The 11,384-nt window shown below is 41.5% G+C and overlaps 1 protein-coding gene across 1 annotated transcript; it reads right to left on the bottom strand.

Annotated features, from left to right (window-relative positions):
• Positions 1-611: 611 nt before the first annotated feature.
• Positions 612-10,450, bottom strand: Prpf38b (pre-mRNA processing factor 38B). Its single transcript, XM_070006170.1, has 6 exons — positions 9,821-10,450; positions 6,705-6,773; positions 6,293-6,444; positions 6,153-6,213; positions 3,623-3,846; positions 612-2,604 (listed from the first exon to the last, which is right to left on the bottom strand). The coding sequence occupies exons 1-6, from the start codon at positions 10,124-10,126 to the stop codon at positions 1,761-1,763; spliced, it is 1,656 nt and encodes a 551-aa protein (XP_069862271.1). The 5' UTR covers positions 10,127-10,450; the 3' UTR covers positions 612-1,760.
• Between the last annotated feature and the right edge of the window lie 934 nt (positions 10,451-11,384).

Here is an 11,384-nt window from a genome sequence, read left to right as displayed (position 1 = left end):
TCAAACATGAATCTTCTTCAAAAAAACAAACAGCATTTTTAAAGAGGAATTTGTTCATTTAATGAATTTCTTCTTAAATTTAATTAGGTACAAATGTTTAGCCCATGTTATGGAGGACTCTTGGCTCCATTGAGCAGTTTTGCAAGGTAGCTTCTGAGTGTCCTTCGGTTGGCAAACGTAACCACTCGGTTAAAATACATGTTGGTACAGAAACACCACTATGTTGTCAGCAACACTCACTTTTAGTCCTGCCACTAATGAAATCTATCACTCTGGGCTTATTGTTTTAAAAATAACTGGTTATAAAAATTTCCTTCAAGTTCAGATGGTAAATACTAACATACAGTCCAAGAAAAATTAATACCAATAAGCACCTTTAACATGGAACTAACTAATCAGGAGATTACTCTCCTCAGTGACTGACAAAACATCTCCAACAAAAGTACCGGCTATTAAGAATATCAGATTTGAATCTAGTTTAAAATTGACTTTTATCTATCTATAGCCAAGGTTATCTCTCCACACAGTGTGACTTTACTAGTATTTTATCCACTTAGAGAACTTTAAAAAAGAAAAGGTAACAAATGGGGGGAAAGCCAACACCCAGAATAAAGGATTTAATCCAGTATTTATTCCACACTCATGATAGTTCTCAGAATACAGGTCATAAGAACAATCTATCAATTTGCTGATAGTCTTAAATAATGCAGCACAGCATTACTTTTAATATTGTTCTATATTATGTTTAAAAACAAAACAGCAATCTTCATTATCAATAAAAAAAGTTGAGTTTTAAAAAAGGATGCTATATCAAGCTGTTTCATAATTTAAGTATTTTCCACTTATAAAAATGCTTTGGAAGCTTGAGGCTTGAATCTGTTTCTCTATTCATCTGCCCCACCCTCTCCCAATTACATATTAGTACAGGGTTGCTCCAAGAATGCTAGGCTTTAAACATTAATTTTTTTTTAATATAGTACTTTAAAAATCTGAGAAAGAATCAAGGAAAAAAAAGGTTACATGTAGTTTTCAAATAAAAAAGGATAACTAAGTGAATATGTTTTAGGCATACTAAATGTCCCTTTGAGGTAGAATGCTAAAAGGACTTGATCCAATCACAGCCTAATTTAAACTTCTGCATCAGAAACTAACTTCTTATAAATTCTCTCTAAAGTTAACTGTGGAGAATATTAAGTACAACATATTAACAAGAGCCTTTCAAGATAATATACAGTGGACAAGAATTGTTAAGCCTACAATTGTCGCCTTCATGTACACTGAAAACACAACTCTCCTAGAAGACGACATCCAAGATCCATTCCCAAAGTCTTCAGCATTCTATTATGAAAGCACAGCCATGCTAACTTCAGTACACAACCATAATCCCACACCTACAAAAAAATATAAGGAGCGGCAGTTTATTGCCTTATACAAATTTAACCAACATGGCAACCATGCCTAAAGGAATTAAAACATTTTCAGGACATATGTACAGACTGTACATCTTAAAAAAAAAAAAAAACAACCAAACAATAAAAATGCAAGAACATTCTGTGCATCATGTATCATCAACTCAACAACTGGGTGAAAATGTCAATGCAATGAATGGGATTACAAAGGCACTTCCCTACACCAAATGAAGAAATGAAAATGCAGCCTATGGAGAGCTTAACTACTGCACAATTTCAACTCAGGGGAAAAAAAAGCAGATTTAATCAAATGTTGATAGGATTCAATGTGATCCACTTATACAAAAATCTTCACACAGTCTCATCTTTGTTTTTCTGTGGCTTTTCTTGGCTCTCTTGTTCAACACTTTGGCTCCTCCGACGCTTGTCTGGCTGGTCCTTACTATCATGATCTCGTTTGTGGGAACGTTCTTTGCTTCTGCTACGCTTTCTAGATTTCTCTTTGCTGGGACTATGTTGTTTTTTTTTCTCAATACTGTCAGTTCTTCCTTGACTGCCACTTCTACTTCGTTTATTTGATTTTTCTTTGTTTTCATTTTTGTGCTTACTTGATCTTTCTTTGCTCCTGCTCCTGCTTCGTTTCCCTGCATTTCTACTTCGACTCCGACTCCGGTGTTTCCTCTCTCTGCTTCTACTTCTACTGTGTTTTTTTTCTTTCTTGGACTCTTTTTTGTCCTCTCTATGCCGCCTATCATCTTTGTCTTCTTTATGTTTCTTCTCTTCTACCTCCCCCCTACTTCTCCGTTCCTTGGAGCGTTCTCTGGACCGGTCCCTCTCCTTTTCTCGATCAATACCTCTTTCCTTATCATAGTCTCGATCTCGTCTCCTCCCTCTCTCATTTTCTTTCTCTCTTTCCCGATCCCTGTCTCTTCTGTCCCCTTTCCTATCGCGACTCCGACTGCGGCTCCTATGTCTTTCCCTACTCCTGCTATGCCTGCGATCTAACCCCCGATCAATACTTCGAGATCTTCGCCTTTCTTTTTCTCTTTCTTTGGCTTCCCGCTCTAGCCGCTGGCGTTCCTTCTCTCTTTCTAACTCTCTGTCAAAACTAGAAGACCCATGGCCCTCCCGATGATGACTTCTGCTTCTTGATCTTCTTGGGGATCTCCGTGGACTCAGAGACCTCCTTGGAGATCTAAAAAATGGGAAATAAGGAAATATCAATAAAAATATTATAAAGAGCTGGGGACATAGCTCAACGCACTGGGTTGAATTCCCAACACCATGCAATGCCCCTTAAGCCCCTTCCTTCAAAACCTACCCAAACATATTGCAAAAATCCCATTAGCACTGTTCAATCCTATCTTACATAAAATCAGGAACAATTAAATCCTCAGTTGGAAGTATAGGTCAGTGGTAGAGTGCTTCCTCATATATAAATCCTTGGGCTTGACTGTCCACATAAGGAAATAAAATGAGCAGTGTGACAGTGGCTCATGTCTGTAGTCTTAACTACTCAGGAGGCTGAGATCTGAGGATTGCAGTTCGAAGCCAGCACAAGCAGAGAAAAATCCCTGTGAGACTCTTTATCTTCAATTAACTACTCAAATAAGCCAGAAGTGGCACTATAGCTCAAGTGGCAGAGTGCTATAGCTTTGAGTACAAAGAGGCTCAGTGACAGCGCCCAGGCCCCTCATTCAAGCCCCAGGACAGGCCAAAAAAAAAAAAAAAGCTCAGAGACGGTATCCATGCAAGCCAGGACTGGCGTATACAAAAAGGCTATTTTTTACGGGGAGGGGGAAGAAGTAACACACTAGTAAAATGAACAGTATAAAACCTGCCAGACACTGGTGGCTCATACCTATATCTATATAATCTTAGCTACTCAAGAGGCTGAGATCTGAGAATTGTAGTTTGAAACCAGCCCTAGCAGACAAATCTCAGAGGCTTTTTATCTCCAACTAACAAAACAATGGTATGGAACTGACGGTATGGCCCAAGCACTGAAATACCAACTGTGACTAAAAAAGTTGGAGAGGGTAAGAACTCTGAGTTCAAGTCCTAGTAGTGGCACATAACCTCCCCTCTACTCCCCCCCATCCTCCCCCTCCCCCCCGGAGCCTCTTAAGAACTTGCTACTAATTACCAAGAACCACCAGCTTGTATAGAGTATACTTTCAAAAAAACCCCACCGAAACAGTTTGTCACATTACCTTGAACGTCTGCGTTCCACATGTCTGTCTATTTCTTCAGCACCTTCTTTTCCATCTTTCTTGATTTTCCTAGGTCGAGTTTTAATCTGTTGATCAATGTTCTTCTGAACTGGAACAGGAATTCTTGGAAACAAAGTAGAAAACCACTCCAGTTTTGTGAGAAAAGACCGAAGCATTTCTCCAATGGTCATTACACAGCCTCCACCAGCCTTCACATCTAGGTCCTATGAAACACAAAAGATACCCTAACCGTCAAAAAAAAAGGTGATTTCAGCATATAGCTGCATACTAAAATAATTTACCATCTTTGGAATCTCAAGTATAAAAAGATTCTAACAGGAAAGTTTCAATTTTTGCATCCTAATCTGGTAATGAATGATAAGAGAAGTATTTGGGCTTAGTGTGTACATGCAGGTGAGAACAAACCCTGCAGTTTCATGGGCATAAAGGGAACTGAGTTAATATGAAAAACCCCTTACATGACTAACAACTGACTTAAATTTCCATTCCACATACTTACTAAGAATATCTTTCTGTGGACACATTTGTATACATTATACCTGGTAATGTAACCTAGGTATATGAACTAGTTCAGTTAACTCTTGGCTATCTTTTAATAGCTGCAATACAAAATGAAGCCCTAAGAAAACTGGAAGCAATAGCAAACCAACTGCCATGAAGCAGTGAGGTTTCTAATTTAAAGTTATGTAGAAAATAAATAAATGAACAAATAATTGGAAACGCATAATCCATGATGACCATTGTCTCTGAAAAGGGTCATTACCGCATGAAGGCCTTCTTGCTATGCCCTCTCACAGCTCAGGACATGTTAGTCAGCTATTGTCAGTCCCAAACCTATAGTGCAAGCACACAAGGAAAGTGAGATTTGTTATCTAAACAGGAAAACAAGAGCTAAAGGTAAAACTGCTTGCACTCACACACATTTAAGTGTTCAGATATACAGTATTTCCAAATATAATCGCTGCAGATATCTAAAGAAGAAAACATGAGTTAGCTTAAATAGAGGACCTGAGAGTTTGTAAAAAACAGATTAATTAGAAACATTCAGAAAAAAACCTAATGTAACAGTTATAAAAGAGGGACATGCTTTTTTTGAAGACAGAAAGGAGTACTTTAGTAAAAACACTCAACTAAAGAAGAAAAAAGCTTTAATGATTATGGTTATCACCTAGAATGCTTTCTGGATCTTCTGAGTTATTAAACTGATCAGTAAATAGTCCAAAAGGGGTAGGAAAAAGGGTAGAGAAAAATAAAAATGTCTAAATGAGACTATTTTAGGTGTGCAATAGTGAAAATAAGACCTTTCCATTTAGAATATTCTATAATTCAACAAATTCTTTTTGAGATTTAAAAACAGGACTCAACATACAGCCTACAAAAATCTGTTTTACTAGGGGAGAAGCCAAGAGCCCGTGGCTTGTGCCTGTAATAGCTATTAAGAAGCTGAGACTCGGAGTTGGGGTTTGAAGCCAGACAGGGCAGAAAAGTCAGAGACTCCATCCCCAATGTACCAGGAAAAATGGCAAACTAGAGGCATGATGCAAGTAGTAGAGCATCAGTTGTAAGCAAAGAAGCTCAGCAGGACAAGAGGCCCTAAATTAAGCTGGTACCAGTACAAGCACACACAAAAAAGTGGAAATTACACGTACACAGTTCATAACTGAGTACATCGATATATTTTAGACTTAAGTATGTAAACAAATTAACACAAGTATGCTTTAAATCTGACTCAGTAAATACAGCTTTCTGAAGTAAACTTCCTTTTCTGAACACATGTGAGTCTCAGGGTGGCAAGCTAGATTAAAAATTTTTTAAAACTGAAGTAATTAAGTTCTTTTGTTTTTTGCTTTTGGCAGTGCTAGGCATCAAACCCATGTCTTTACCAACATGTAAAAAAATAATTCTTTTTTAATCATGTGTGGTATACTAGGAGTCCAAAAGTTCTAATTAGCCAGATAATGGTGATGTATGTAATCCAATATTTAGGCGTCTGAAGGGAAAGACTGCAAGTTGGAGGCCAGCCTGAGTAACACAGTGAGACTCTCACTTCAAAATTAAAAATAAATAAATAAATAAATAAAGCTAGAATTAAAATACTTTGTCATCTTGACTAACTCATCTAAATTCTCAGCCTAAGTCACAACAATCTCCCTAAGTGTGTACTTCTATGCAAATGGATACTAGCATTTGGATCAACATGCAATGTGTAAGTCTGTTATTACCTCAATCTGCAGCATGGCCCTCTTAAAAAACTCACTATCAACTGTATAAGTTAGGATCAATACAATACACAGGATATAATTTGGAGAGAAAAATTTTGGTCATTAGCAATATATATTAAATAAATGAAAATACTAATGCCATCAAGTCTTAGCAAAAGGACAATAACTCCAAGTGTGATTGAATTAAGTGTATAGAAAATCCTAGAAAACACTAAAACTCTAATGAATAGGAGTATGAAAGTAAGCAGAAAAAAAAAACAAACGAATTATTACCCTTGCTGACATACCTCTTCATCATCAAGAAAAGACTCAAACCAGTCCCACAGGTCTGTAGGGGGCTGTGTATACCTAGAAAATGAAACATTTATTACGCCGTGAATCAAAATGAAGCTATTAATTTAAAATTGTAGATAAAATACATGCATACCTTATATACATAAATCCAAGGGCTCTAATATATGGAGAGTCTGTATGTGTTATAAGACCCATCACTTGCTTTCGAGTTAACTTCAAAGTAAATAATTTGTATAACAGGCAAAAAGCTGTAGAAACAATTCCTCCTGTTCCAACACCTCGAACCTTTAGGGGAAACAGTTAAAAAGGAAAACAATTAACAGATACCTCACACCCAAAACCTGATCAAAACCTAAGAAGCCATAATTCTTAAGAGTGAAGTATAAAAACAGTTCTCCTGACCATTCACTGGAAAACTGAATTTACATTTTTAAATGTCTAAGATCTGCAAATAAATTCTCAGATGACTGTAATGAGACTTAGTTTTCCAATAAACTTAGTTATCAGACAGAAGAACTGAAAAAAATGCACGTACTTCTACTTACCCCTCCGCACATCCCCGTCTGGCCAGCTGTTTTTCTGCTTCCTTTCTCCCATGGCTCAACATGTGTGACCTGAAAATAGAAAAGAGGAACACAACAAACATTCACACTTTGAACTTTTTAAAAACCTGAGTGAAGTAATCTCAAATTCATAATAGAGCAGTTTCCCAAAAACTATTTTGGCATTTTTGTATACATTATTGTTCATTTACATTAAGAGTGCAAAAATCTTTGGAAAAAATTATATAGACTCTGAAAGAAAACAAAACTACTAGCACTTAACAAAACCTTCAAAAGTTTGCAGAGCAGAAATCCCATTAAACTAGATAGCTCCTTCCTATCTACACACGTGAGAATCAGGAAATTTGCACAACTTCTTAAGAATCACTTAAAGATTTACATTTGAACAAAACTTCAGTTTACAATTTGAAGTAAAAAGTATTACTAAAACTTAAGCATTAACTTGAAGAGTATCTTCAAAATAACCGGAATTGTATAATTTTTTTGATGGATTTTAAATCTATATCATACAATAAGAAGTAGTGACTGAGGATGTAACTCAGAGGTAGTGTGCTTGCCTTAGCATGGATTAGATCCCCAGAATCCTTCAAAGTTCACTAGAATTGTAACAAATTATTTTGATAAAGAATTATAGACATTTCTAGTTTTCTAATTTTATTTCTAATTTTATAATTTTAACTAGGATCAAGTTGGGTTTTTGTTTTTTTTTTTCCGTATTGGTCCTGGGGCTTGAACTCAGGGCTGAGCACTTTCCCTGAGCTTTTTGCTCACCATTAGCACTCTACCACTTGAGCCACAGATCCATTTCCAGTTTTATAGTGATTAATTGGAGGTAAGTCTTAGGGACTTTCTTGCTTGGGCTGGCTTCCACCTATGATCCTCAGATCTCAGCCTCCTAAGTAGTTAGGATGAGACGTGAGCCACCACTGCCCAACTTCAAATTCTTTCTAGTTTTAATTCATTTTTAGACTAATTACGCAAACCAATCTGATTTTCCCAGAACATAAACTATCAGAAGTGTGAGCAGGCATTAAGAAACAGCATTATCTTTATAAAAACCATACAAGACATTTTTACATATGAAAGAAATCCACAAAACTTGTTCCTTAAATCCAGTTATTTCAGTACGTATTCCTCAAAGTCTATTTCCACATATATGTGAAAACATTTTGTAGGCCTCACTGCTTAGACAGGGAAGTTTGCATTTAGATTTAAGCACTACACTGTTTTGCTCAACTCCTTGGCTTTTAGAGCTTACTTCCTGGAATTTGCTATATAAAGATGTTTTAATTCCTTAAAAGTTAGACAAAGAGTAGGTACAGTATAAGGATAAAAATCAGATGGATCAAAGTATTATAAGCCTACCTATGTCAATAATTATTTGATCCAAATACCTTAACAAAACCTGGGTCTTTCTTAAGTTGTTTGAAAACAATACTTGAAACTAAACTGAAAACAAGAATCTTCTATATAGAACATTTACCTAGTTTTTAAGACAGCCTATACAAAAAGTGCAGGAACCCAATTCTCACCTATTCAAAGTTAGCTGCATGATTAATTATTGTGTGCCACACTGTATCCATGTTGAAAGATCTTACCTTTAAAAAGTTAAAACTAGTACATATTGTTACAGTTAAACCTACTACACTCTTGTAAACTAATACCAAATTTGTTACCCAAAGTTAAATTGTATTCCCCCAGGTGTTTTCTATAAAAAAGTAACATAACCTAAGCAATTAACTGCGAAAAAATGGCAAGCAAAAGAGAATGTCCTTTTGTCAACACACGTATTCAGATGACAGAAAAATACATGGGTCTGTCGAGATTTTTTAAAGTGTCAATACAAACAAAATACTGTCTACTTGATGTTCTAGTTAAAAATGCTTAAGCACCCTGGGCTATTATTAATATACGTTAAAACGTAAACTAACTTTGGAGGCCTGGAAGTTATTTTTTTAAATTATGTAATTTGCAAGGAAGCGGAGAAAGCTAACCTCGTCTGTGACGACCAAAAACCAATGGCCCCCAAAAAAATCTAAGTAGCCGTTCATTTAACCAGGGAAATAGGCATTTATGGCGATTGAGCATGATTAATAGTGCATACCTCTACCTGCGACCCTGGGCTGCTCCGAGCCTCGCTGCAAGACTGAGTCAATCCTGCTAACGAAACAAGAACTGAGACAAGAGTGCAGTGAGGAGGCGCCTGGTGAGCTCCCCAGCACAGCCAAGCCAGCACCGACCCTGCCGCAGAAGCCCAGGGCCCAGATAATTCGCAATATGCCCAATGCGCAGGTGGCTGGGACCTCTTACTCCTCACTTCCTGCTGGGAAAATTTCCAGGCCTTCTGTACACCTCTTGCCCTAGTACCTCTCCACCCTCACACCGCCCAGCCCTCTACTCTACACCACACACACACACACACGCGGGCACGCGTGCGCGCGCGCGCACACACACACTTACACACACACACTCACAGCACTGACCATTATCCTGTCTGTCCTGGACAGTACCAAACACGAGGCCAACACCGAAGTCACTACACGCTCTGGAGACCCAGGGGTGAGAGAGACAGAAAAGCACCAAGTTGGCGCTTGGGGGAAGAGATCCGCATCGTAAGGAATGTTATCTTTTAAGACCGTGAACTGGATGGAGAGGCTTCGGTTACTCTTTTTTTCTCCGTTCTCCTAAAACCCTCTCTCCCCCCCACCAACCGAATCCCCCCCGAGGGCTAGGCAGGAGGCGGAGGAGAAAAGGAGGAAAACCTCGATAGCGGCGGGGAGCTCCTGGTTTCTTAAAAAAAAAAAAAAAAGATCTGTAAAGAAGACAAGGCGGCCCCCGGCCCGACCCCGGGTCCCTCTCCTCGACCCGCCAACCGGGCCTCGGTTCCCCTTCCTCCCCACACACCCCCCCCTACACACACCACACCCACAAAGCCTCAGGCCTCGGAGGAGCGGGGTGGAGGGGGGGGGGGAGAAAGGGAGGTCGCCTCCACCGGGTTTTCCTCCAGACCCCCTCGGAGCCGGGACCTGGAATCCCCCCACCAGGCCTTCCCCCCCTCCCCCCCCACCACCACCCATCAAGGCCCAGTCGCGACGTACCTTGAAGTAGATCTCGTCCACCACCTCGTGGTAGGTCTTGAGCTCGTACAGCTGCACTTTGAAGTAGGGCGACGACAGGATGTTGGTCAGGATCATGGGGTTGAGGTTCATCGTCTTCTCGTTGCCCCACAGCGGCAGCACGTTGCCCTGCTTGCCCGACACCGCGGGCTTGGCGGCCCCGCCGCCGCCGCCGCCGCCGCCGCCGCACTGCTGCTGTTGCTGCTGGGCCGCGGCCGCCGCCGCCGCCGCCGCCTGGTGCTGCTGCGGCTGCGAGTTGCCCGTCAGCGCCGGGCTGTTGTTGGCCATGTCGCGGCTGGAGGAGGGAGGGAGGGAGGGCGGGCGGGGGAGGGGGCCACGCTCGGTCGCGCTCGCTCGTCGGGACAACGGTCCGGGACCCTACTCCATGGATCGCCGCCCCAGGAGCTGGGGCCCGCGCTGTGGCTGTGCCCCAGCCAGGCGAGGCAGAGAGACGGGGCGGAGGGGGGCGGGGGGAAGTCGACGAACGGATCCCGGGGGTAGACAGCAGACGCCCCGCCACCCCGAGATGCGGGGCTGCGAGTACTCCGGGCAAGAAGGCAAAGCCGGCGACCCCGGAGCGCGATCTCTTCCGCCAACTGCCCCTGGGAACAAGATGGCGGGCCCGGCGGATGTGACGTAACACCCCCAGCGTTCCAAGCTACGCCGGCGGCCAATCAGAGACGCCCGAGCGGGCTGGCGCGTCCTCTTCCCGGTTCCGCGCCGTTCTCTGCGTGCCGGAGTCGCTGCAGTGTCGGCTTTTAGGAGTTTCCTCCCCTCACACACCCTACCACGCGGGGGAGACCTGGGGAGGGGTTAGGCACCAGCAGTGGGTTTTAGAGTTTGCCCTGGTTGATAGTTGGTCCCGAAAGGTGCTCGCATGGGCCGCTGTGGACTCGGGGGTTCGTGACTCCTTTGGAAGATCGGAGGCCTCGACCTGAGTTCCCTGCTTTAGAGTCTCCCCGAAAGGACTAAGGGCGTGGATTCCACCTCCCAGAGGGCGATGCTGATGAAAGGGTTTTCAGCTCTGCCCAGGCCTGTAGTGTCCAAAACTCTTCAAGATTCTCAACCCATTTGTAATCCTGTCATAGCATCTTGTGAGCACTAAAGAAGCTACCTGACCTGTAGCACCTAGTAGAGTGTTCCAGGTACTGATGGGTGACCTTTTTTTTTTCTAACTTACTCTAGATCTTTCAAGAGGGCAGAGGTTGAGTGAGTACAGGAGGTAAAGAAAAGGTGTAGGGGTTGGGGGGGTAGTTGTGGAGGTGGGAGGGAAGGGATGGTAGGGGAAAAACAGGAGGCAACAATGCTTGATAAGAAATGTGCTCATTACCTTCCCATGTAACTAACCCCTCTGTATGGTATTCTCATAATAAACCTTTTTTTTAAAAAAAAGAAAAGATGTAATAAGTCAATCATTCTCGGCTCCCATAGGGACAGACAGAAGAGACGAATGGATGGTTAAGGCTGCAGAGAGTAAGTTTCTACAGATGCACTCAAAGTAGGCAGTTTTATTGGCAGAGAACAGCTTGAATATAGGGCAGGGAAA

Source organism: Dipodomys merriami, unplaced genomic scaffold (assembly GCF_024711535.1).
Source record: "Dipodomys merriami isolate MVZ:Mamm:240054 unplaced genomic scaffold, mDipMer1.0.p SCAF_7, whole genome shotgun sequence".
NCBI classification, from domain to species: Eukaryota; Metazoa; Chordata; class Mammalia; order Rodentia; family Heteromyidae; genus Dipodomys; species Dipodomys merriami.
This window is presented reverse-complemented; position numbering and strand designations above follow the sequence as displayed.